The sequence below is a fragment of the Pithys albifrons genome, chromosome 11, assembly GCF_047495875.1.
Source record: "Pithys albifrons albifrons isolate INPA30051 chromosome 11, PitAlb_v1, whole genome shotgun sequence".
NCBI classification, from domain to species: domain Eukaryota; kingdom Metazoa; phylum Chordata; class Aves; order Passeriformes; family Thamnophilidae; genus Pithys; species Pithys albifrons.
This window is the reverse complement of record NC_092468.1, coordinates 2,059,288-2,069,608: the sequence shown is the minus strand read 5'-3', so window position 1 is coordinate 2,069,608 and position 10,321 is coordinate 2,059,288. Positions and strand designations below refer to the sequence as shown.

Below are 10,321 nucleotides of genomic sequence, written 5' to 3'. Positions count from 1 at the left end.
ATCCCACCACAAATGCACATCCCAAGATGATGAAATATTTTCACAAATTATTCGTATGTCCATGAGCATTAGCATGACCTGAGAGACATTATGTTTGAGCTTGAATTGAAAATAAACCTGTTATGTTTTTGTCCTCTGTTTCATTGACCCAACAGTATGAATTCTCTTCACAAAGCTCCTGTATTTTCCACACAGAGAAGGTGGGTTATTCCTACACTCCCTCTTCCTCAGCAGCTGGGTGGCAGGAGTTATTCACAGTAGTGTGGGTCTGCCTGTCAGCAGCAGGATCCCTCCTATGTTACTCCCTCTCCCCCAGCACCCAGGGCTGAGCTCCTTGAGTACCTGGAGCCAGATTCAAGTATCAGACCTCTCTGGAGGATGCAGGATGCTGCAGACATGAGCTGCAAGCATAAACACAGTGCATAAGCTAACAGGGTGCTGGGAGTACACCAGTGCTTTGGGGGTCTTTCTGTACTTGGGTAACAAGGAGGCTCCTTACATGACACAGAAGTGGGTTTTAAGTCCTCCCCCAAAGAGCTGTGTCCTTGCCCTCAAAAACTGGTGGCAGCAGCTCCTCCCTGCAGGAACACTAACAAGCCTCGTAGCCCAGCAGGCGTCTGCGCCCTGGACACCAACACAGACTGAACAGCACAGACGCAAGACACACTCGGGGATTTTTTGATTGCCTAAGGACCTTGAAGGCTAAAGCAAGTATTGTCTGCCAGCACACACAGCCCTGGTTTATTTTGGTGCCTGGCAGAAGGGTACTTTTTCTTAGATCCCACTTTTCAGATCAAGGAGGACACACTGCAGCAGCTTTCACTTCACAGGTCACGCTGATCCACTCAAATGCGTCAGTTCTCACAATGGGAGGATAAGGAGGCATCCCAGAGAGCTGAGGGACTAAAGAAAACAACTTCTCCCACATAACAGGGTCAAGGATAGCGAAGCACAGACACCCTTTGTGGAACCAAACACTCGTTGTTCCCTCACACAAGCAGGCACGAGGAGCTGGCACACACAACAAAGCCTCCCAGGGTGACACAGCCATGAGCAGTCCCTGCTCCTCGTCCTAGACTCCCTTTCACAAGGTCTTTCTCTAACCCCTTCTGCTCTATTTGTGTGTCAGGATGGCAGGAGCAACCAAAAATTACCCCAAGGGAGTAGAGAGGACAATTTATAGAGCATTGCCCCCTACTTAGCACAACCCCAGGGAGCATCCTCTGTCCCTACAACCCCTGAAAACCCACACACCTCTACAGGGCACAGACAGATTCTTTAACCCCTCAACATAAAGAGTGACCCCAAGCACTGTCACACCCACAGCAGAACATTTGTAGCACAGTGAAGACAAAGCCTTCACAGCTTCCCACTCTGGAGATGTACAAAAGGAAATACTGCCAATAAAGTTCCACACTTCTGTCTCAAACAGAAAACAAACATCTGGCTCAGCCCTGCAAATGTACAAGAAATGCCTCAGTGCTATTGAAGGCATGAGTTCAAAGACACAAAACCCCTCTCCAGCTTCATTAATTATAAAGCTTCCAGGGTCAGGTGATTATTCCAAGAGAGGTTTGACACTGCAAAGGCCTGGAAAACCCTCAGATGAAAGCACCTCAGAAGCCTGCACTTGCTGTGACATCTCCCTCCGGGATAAACAAGGCTCCTTCTCCTCCCCCTCATAAAAATGTGCATTCTTCAGTGCAGCCAGGGCTCCAACACCAGAACAGCTCTGCAACAGACTTCTCAGTTAGCCTGGCACATCTGCAAAGAGAGAAGGTGGGAAAGGCAGGGCACACACACCAGCCCAGAGAAGTAACTCAGCAGTTCCCCTAAATATCACTTTACATCACATTATTTCGAATTTTTACAGTCTACTCCCTGAATGAAGCTGTTCATTACAGATATTTAAAAATTAGTGAACACTGTGGGGTTATAGCTGCTGATTAAACAAATGGATCATGTTCAGGTTTGCTCTTCCCTTCTGCCAGCATGAACTGCCAGTGTCTCTAAAGGAAAGGAATATGGAAGAGAACATGAGTAATGAGGCAAAATGTCTCCTAACCTTCTGAAAACACTGCGTGATGCAACACTCGGTAACTAAACAAATCTTCAGGAAATACAGTACTGTCTGGAAGGTATCATTAAGGAAATCAAATTGCTGCATCACTGAAGGAGATGAGGAATCCCTAAGGGTTCTGGCCTATCACACAGTCAGTGGAGAGGAAACTTTTTGTTTTAATCTGCTGTTCATTCTTTGTCAAAATGCCCCAGGACCAGCAAGTCCTTATTTGAGATCTACACAGACAAGGAGGATGTTCCAGAAACACCTCCCTGTGGACAGCTCTGAAGGGCCAGCTGTGGGTATTTCAGCACTTCATTACAGAGGCTGCACAATGAGAATCCAGAATGGATTTGAAGGGTTTACCCTGTGCAAAGAACTCCAGAAGAAAGCCAAAATAAAAGGACTTTTGGATTCAAACTTCTCTGAACTCTGGAATGAAGAGCTGCATGAGCAGGGGCAGTCCCAACCGGCAGCCAGGCATCACCTTTGCTGAACTCATCTGCCTCACATGAGGGCTGGGTTTTGCATGTGTGATGCTTCTGAATTCCTGTTTTTTGACAGCATTAAGCTGTTCTAAGACATGGTGAAGTTGATGGAAAGGAAGAGGAAACTCAAGGACACAGACAAGGGATGTCTCTGCCCCAAGGTTTACCTGCACAAAGGCTGTGAAGGTTCAGACACAGCAGAGCTGCAGAGAGCCCCTGGAAGAAGCAAGTTTGTAAGAAATAAGTTCTGTTCACTCATTTACAACTTACTTTCCTCAAGGAAAGACTGAATATATTCCCAAAGAGAGGCCACAGGTGTATTTAATGCAGCAGTTCAGCAAGACTGCCCAGATCCAAAGCAGCTCACCCAGCAGCTGCTGTGCACATGAACCACACTGGTCTGTGGGATCTCCTCCCGTTCTTCTCCAACAGCCATGAACACAACCAGAACTCAGCCATTCATTCCTCAGCTATTCTGCAGCACTTCAAGCACTGTGCATGGCAAGATAAAGACACCAGATACCACACAGACAGCAAAGGGCAGAAGCTGCATGAACCAGGAAATACTAAGAAATTCCACTAAAGGCAAATTAAATGGAGAAAATTGAGGTAGCCTAAAGGAAAGAGCAATTACATTCCTTGTTCCTTGAAGAACACAACTATGCTGTGATGGAAAAGGTGTTGATCCAAGTTCCTGATGAGCAGGCAAGATAAACCACAAGAGATTCACTCTGTGTATTTGTACAAACACGAAAAGAGGTGTTTGCCATTCTGGTTTATTTCAGTGCTTTCACATGTATAAAATATACATAAAATACTTCATACAAAAACGGGCAAATGGTTTGCTTCCAAAAAACAGCACAGTCTTTGTGAGTTCTGATGCAGGCCTGTGGCCCACCAAGCTGACTAAAATGCCTGTGGTGCAACACCTTTCATCAGATCAAACACTTAAGGGAGGAGTTCCTTCCCCTCAGCTCCCATCCCACCGATTCAGCTCCAAGGGGGACACAAGGCCTCTCCAACCCTGGTGGCCACTGGTTTACAGGCCCCTCCCCAGTCACAGTTTGGAAGCACGTGAGGAAACCAGCACTCCAATTCCACAGCAAACATCACTCCTGGTGCTCAAACCGTCTCACTATCTTTGCACTCTCTTTTTTCAGTTCCTCAATGTGAGCATTCAGGCATTCCAGGATGTGCTGGGATCTCACTTCTTCCTCTTCCAGGTATCTTGCAGCTATTGATCCAACAGAAGCTGTAGGCAAGGGGCACTAAAGGGAAACAAAGGGATACCAGGTATTCCTTCATTCAAAGTTTCAGCCAGAAACACCCTGATCTGCAAACCACACAACTGAACATGCTCCCCAAGAGCTCTTGTGTCACTTCCATCTTACAGGGCAGAATAAGCACCCAGGTCTCCCACTTGTATCACAGGTCATGTCACTTCCAACAGCCTCCAGCCAACAGTGCCAAAAAATCAGTACTAAAAATCAGGGCTAAAGAAGGTCATTGCAGAACTCCCAGGGGTTTGTCCTGGGTGTTAATGCACCTCCAGGTCTACATCCTGCTTCTTGTGTCCATGAAAATCCCAGTGAGCAGCAGCCCCTCAGAGTCTGGGCTCCAGGGAAGGGAAAGCACTGCCAGCCCAGCCCAGCACTGGGGATGGCTGCTGTCTTTGTACACCTTCTGTTCTTCCCTGAAATAATGGGCTCCTGGGACAACCCCACAGGCAAGTACAGACCAAACTCCCCTCACAGCTCAGGGAACAGACCTCACTCCAGCCAGCAACAGTCAATAAACTACTCCAGATTCTTTCCTTTACAGTCAAGAACTATTCCTGCTCCTCACATCACTTACTCACAAGTTATTAACTTACAAAAACAACATTGTAAACCAGGCTTAATGTACAAGTTGATGAAGAGAAGCCTCCTGCACAGGGGCTGGCACATGAAATATAAGGTTACCAAGGGGCTACTTTCCATTACAGACAACCTGCCTTGTTGTCTTGGCAAGAGAAAGTTACTGGTTATTTGCAAATCCTGGAGTCTGGTGGTTTTTAGGTCTTTTATCAACAGCCAGGAACAAAGGGAAGCAGAAAAAGGCTGCAGATAACAAGCAAATTTCTCCACCCCACTACTGCCTACTGATTATAGTTCTCCTTTCCTAATGGTAAATGAACATCTGATTTAAAGACCCTGAAGCCTGAGCATGAGCAGGGAGTCCCAGTCAACACCAGGAGAAATATCTGCATTTCCTTAGAAACCTTATTTCTACCTCTCAGAACAAAAAGCAGCATATCCTCCTCTACTAAACATCATTTAGAATATTCCAGTTCCCTCAGCTCCCAGTACAGCTTTCTGGACTTGCCCACAAACTAGTCTTGGAACAACCAAGTTTCAGTAAAACTCATCTAGATCTATACACCTCATACACCTCCACTGATCTGTGCACCAGCCTTAGAGTCTCTTCTCTGGGCTCCCCACAAAATAAAAATAGCTGTTGTCACTGCTAAGAACACACAGACAGAGGAGAAAATGTTCTGGACACTGCTAAGGCAACACATCTGGAGCCAGGACCAGCACTCAGCATCCTTCCCTCCCTGAACTACTACAGCAAGAAGTGATTCAGTCCAAATTTCCTGTATCTTGGGCAAGTGCTCCAGCAACTGAGCTGAGGTAAAAGGAGAGAGAAACTGCCAACTTTGCTCCCTACTAAAAAAGATATGATCAGCAACTGGGAAAAATAGCAGCCTCTCCCTGTGCAGTGAAGCAGGGATTCCAGACCTTCCCATCAGCTAGGATAAGCAACTTTAAGTTCAGTCTGCTGACTACTGCAGCCCCACTCAGAGGGGTCAGCCTCACCCTGTGCTTTACAGATGTGCAGCAACCAATCACTCAGAGACTGAAACACTGAAACACTCAGCACTCTGCATCCACTCAGCCTCTACTACAGACCCAAGGCAAAAGCTGAAGCAGAATTCAGAGGTGACACAACCAGGTCAGGGTACACACTGAGGTACAGCACCAGTCTGGAGACAACCAAGAGCTCCTGAATTTAGCTGAGCAATTACACAAACCACAAAGCCTTTCCCCAAGGGGTTCTGAAGAGCCACCACATGAATCCCACTGGCCAGCGTTTGTCCCTCCCTGTTTAATGTTTGATTTATGCACACCATGCAGCCAGTTCATGCACTCAAAAACCCGTCTCCTTCTGCCAGATGAGAACTCAGGCCTATTTTCAGCTGTTGAATAACAACCAGCTCCTGTACAACTGCTTACCAAAGGCACAGATTTCCTTTGATGACTGGAGACAGGCTGCTTAGATGCTTCATCTGCAAAATCTTTGTTTTCATCCACCTCATGGTGCGAAGGCTCCGCTCCCAGCAGGGCATGGGACTCCGTGCAGTTCCTCCTGCTGGTCTGGGAGGGTGGTTCACCCACCTCGGAGGGCACAGGTCCTGTCTCAGCAGCCCCACATCTCTGGGGCTCCCCATGGTGATGCTGAGCAGGCCCATCAGGCTGGAGATGTATCCTGGCTGTGTGGTCACCCTGCATGTCCTGTGCCTCCCGAGCTGTCCTGGAAGGCAGGTTTGAGCACAGAACTGAGTTTGCCTCTTAGCTGAACTCCAGAAAAACTCACACAGAGGTAAAAATAACAGAGATGTTACTAACAGCCCTGGCAATCCAAACTTGTTTCCATAGCACTTCCAGATGCAAATCCAGTCACTAGGGAATTCTCTCTCTCACTTTTGCTACTGTAGATCCAAAAACTACAGCCTGCACATCCTAAAACTGCAACAGAAAGGAGCGCAGCTGCCTGGGCCGCATCTAATCCTGTCACCAAACGGAACACAGACTGCTGCTCAATCAGAGACAGGCAAAGGCAGACAAAAGACAGTCAAACACTGCTGGCTCTGCAGAACACAAGCCAGCTGGGACTCAAAGCCACTGCATTGCTGAAAGCATAAAGGCAGACTCCCAAACAGCCCTTGTGTTCTCCCAGACGCACGATGTGCTGGAGAGACACTTCACTCAGGGCACGTCGTTAAAACCCACACACAGCCCCACCCCTTCTGCTCCCCTTCACGCTCGGGGTCACGCCACACTCACCTGTGCTGCACATCCCTGGCCTGGGGCTCTGTGCCTTTCTGCTGCTGAGCAGTGCCCTCGGGTTCAGCGGGACAGAGCTGTGCCATCCCCTCCAGCTGTGCCCTGGTCTCGGCCAGATCCTTCTGCAGCTGTTGGTTCTCAGACTTCAACTTGTGCAGCTCCACAGCATAGTCCTCCCTGAGCGCCCTCAGGGTCACATCTTTTCCCTAACAGACAGAGAAGGGCTGAAGGCAGAAGTTCTGGTCTGCAGGACACCACAGTCACATCCAGAGCAAAGATCAGCAAGGGACTCCTTAAGGCACATCCTCTAACCTCGATTTTCACTGGCAAAGCTTTCCAGGCTTTTCTAAGGGAAAATCAGTCACACATGCCTTACTGGACTGCATCCAGACAAGGCTGTGCTGATCCACCTGGAAAAGCCAGTCTCTCACCACTGGATACTTTTGGAAACAGGAAAATAAGGACCAAGAACAGTTCACATGTATTTTAACCTGGCCTTTCTGTGTGAAACTCTCATCAACTTGTTTCTTTCCATCGTCTCCTTACTAGGCCAGGTGGATATAATTTCCATTGATTCTACTCCTGGGACATTTCCACTTCCTACTTGCCAATTCTATTAAATTTAGATGCTTAATTCATTCTTATCACTGCAGTACCTAAGGACTTTCCAAAGGTGCATTAGGACCACCTGGCCAAGACAGGCAGCTCCTGTGCCATGGGGCTGTGGGGCTTTTTGTTTAAAGCAGATTTCTTACTTTGCACACTGCTACCAAGTTTTTGGGAAATCACACAGGCAAAAGCCACCAGGTACTTTTCAAGTAGAAAGTAAAGGGCCTCAGGTTACTTCAGTTTCAAATCAGCCCTCCAGAAAGCTCTGTTTTCTCTCCATCTCACCAGCCACAAGCTTCGGTTCAACACTTCCCCAAGAACTTGGCACATTTGACAATTACCCCAAACCCACTAGAGCTGAGTATTTCCTTCCCACAGATCTGACAGGATAAAAGCTCTGCTATATTCCCATTAGGTTGTCAGCTGTCTGAATCCAGTCCTTGCCCCCTGGGAAGCATCCATTCTGCTTTAAGTGAGACAGAACTTGCAAACCAGACATTTCTGCCTTCACACAGGCATTAAAATGAAACAACTCCAAGGTGTTATTCCTGACAAGGCAGCACCTTTTCCATGCAGGTTCTCCTTCTTCCTTCTGGCCAAGAGGGCCTCACCAAACCTCAAGAGTGCCACAGCAGCCCATCAGAGGGGCCCTTCCTGGTGCACTGTCCCAGAGCATCCAGCCCATATTCCTGCAGCAACCTGCCCATGGAGTGCCAGGGCCAGCCCTGCTGAACGGTTCCTCACCAGGGAGAACACGTTCTCTCCCAGACATTGCAAGGACCAGACCATTTACAGCTCTGGGACAGGTCCAAAGGACATCACAGATTCAGAATCAGTGCTTTGAGGTAAACTGGCATAAATGGAGGTGTAATAAAATGTACTAAAAAGCATGGGCCAGAGCCCATGGAGCAGAAACAGAGATGATGGCTGTTCCTGCAGCTTTCCTCACTGCTCTGACTGAACAAATGCTCATTATTTCTGCACCTTATTTCCTCACAAACTGCCCCTTTTACTTGGGTTTTAAGTTCACTGAGCTCTACCACACATTTTGAGAGCCCTGGGTAAAGTTTCTGACTGTTCCAGGTGGGAACACACAGCACCAGCCCCTTCCCATCTCCTGGTTCTCAATGATGACCTCCAGCACACCACACTTGTTTTTTTCCAGCAACTCTGAGAGATGACGGTTTTCCAGCCTCAAGGTTTCCAGCTGGACCAGAATTACCTGAGGAGAAAAAGGCAAACAATGATCTCAGAAAAACAACTGAGTACATACCCACAACACCCTCCAAGCATTTTCCACCCTCAAATTCAAGCACAGAGCAAGGTTTGGATGTTAGTTGTGCAGGGACCCTACAGAGGAGGCCATAAAAATAACCATGCACAGTCATTTACTTGAGTTTCCAAAGGTGTTGTCCATCCAGGCCTAGTTAGCACAAGTGTTCCCAAAGAATTCTGTGGGACTACCAGTTACTGGTTTGAAAAGAAGCAGCAAGACAGATTCAGTGGACACCACAGATTAGAAGATTTTATCAGAAGGGTCTCAAAGTCTTTGTTCAAAGGCTAAAGAGAAAAGGAAACTATGAACATAACTGAAGAGCAGGATGATATTCCAAGCCTTCAGATCCCTTAAAGAGGCACTATGAGAGCCTTTTTTACCCTGTGCTCCACTGCTTTCCTCTCTGCTCTTTCAATCTCAGCCCTCAGCCGCTGCTCCAGGTCTGACGTGGAGCCGCTCGCCGAGGCGATGGTGATGTCGCGCTGGTGCAGCTCCTGTGTCAGCCTGGAGATCTCCCTCCTCATCCCCTCCAGCTCGCTGCTGTGTGTTTGCTCAGCCTGAGAGAGCTGCTCTTTCAGCTGCAGGGAGACATGCACACACCACCCACGAGCTTTGAAAAGATGTTCCAACAAAAAACCCTCGAAGTATTGCACAAGGTAATGTGAAATCTTGGTACTGGAAAACAAAAAGCTCTGTGTAACAAACCCTCTGTGCATGTTTGTCCTTCTTGACTGAAAACCACCTCATCCTAATCCTTTCCCACACCATGAACTGCCAACTGGGATGGGGCAGGAGTTACATGCTGTGAAGCACTTGAGAAGATCCATAATTCATCAAATCACAGTCTCCTCAGCTCACCATAGGACTTTGGTGACCAGCCCCAGAGAGCCCAAGGTGCACCCTCCCTGTGGAAGCACAGCAACACTTGGAGAACATAACCTTGCAAATTGCCACTCTGCCTTCCTGAGGTATTTAAAGATACCATTTGAAGATGGTAACTTTAAATAGCTCGAGCCAGATTTTCCTTCCAGGAATTAATTTGTCCTAAGTCTTTTGAATTGATATTAGCTTGTAGCAACTAGAGCCACCCATGGCAAACTTCCACCAGCCAGCTATGCATGGGGTAAAAATATATCTCTTTGTTTTCATAACTCCCTGTGATGACCACTAGTCTCTGCATTATGAGAGAATAATCATTCCCTATTTACTTTCCACATGACAGGCATGATTTTATTTTTAGTCTATTCAATCTCATTTATCTCTTTTCCAGTTTGCTAAGTCCTATCCCATTCAGCTGTTCCTTGGACACAAAACACTCCATCCTTTGGGCCATCTTTTTCCATCCCTTATCTTGGTTTATTCAATCCTCTTTTGAGGTGGCAGACCTGCACTGCATACAATATTCTGGTAGGCACACTTTGCATTTATTCAGTGACACAACAGAACAACAGCAGCATAATTTCTTCCCCAGGATTCCATTCCATTAGTCAAAAATATTAACCACCCAAACATCCAGGATTTTTCTGAGAATTACAAGCATTTTGGAAAATTGAACCAGATGATCTCTGCCTAGCCATGTAAATACTGTACACACGGTGATTTATCTCCATGTCACCTCAATGCCTCCCAAGTATATAAAATAGAAACAGCCATCATAAATCTCTCTCTCCTCCCCAGCAGCCTGTGGGAGATTCATTTACTGTGTGGCTGTTTAGATGTGTAACCAAGCACACATCTCTGGCAAGATCTGCACCTCTGTACGTTCAGAATAAAGGATGAA

The 10,321-nt window shown here is 47.2% G+C and overlaps 1 protein-coding gene across 6 annotated transcripts in view; it reads right to left on the bottom strand.

Annotated features, from left to right (window-relative positions):
* Nucleotides 1-3,310: 3,310 nt before the first annotated feature.
* CEP63 (centrosomal protein 63) overlaps nt 3,311-10,321 on the bottom strand; it is a 30,510-nt gene continuing 23,499 nt past the window's right edge. For 5 of the 6 annotated variants that reach the window (XM_071567076.1, XM_071567080.1, XM_071567081.1 and 2 more), the window contains 5 exons: nt 8,922-9,119; nt 8,401-8,487; nt 6,657-6,862; nt 5,826-6,123; nt 3,311-3,818 (listed from right to left, as the gene is read on the bottom strand). In XM_071567076.1, coding sequence (XP_071423177.1) covers nt 3,660-3,818; nt 5,826-6,123; nt 6,657-6,862; nt 8,401-8,487; nt 8,922-9,119 — 948 coding nt within the window. In that variant the 3' untranslated portion in view covers nt 3,311-3,659. The remainder of the gene's footprint in view (nt 3,819-5,825; nt 6,124-6,656; nt 6,863-8,400; nt 8,488-8,921; nt 9,120-10,321) is intronic. The other variant, XM_071567079.1, reaches the window with a different exon arrangement.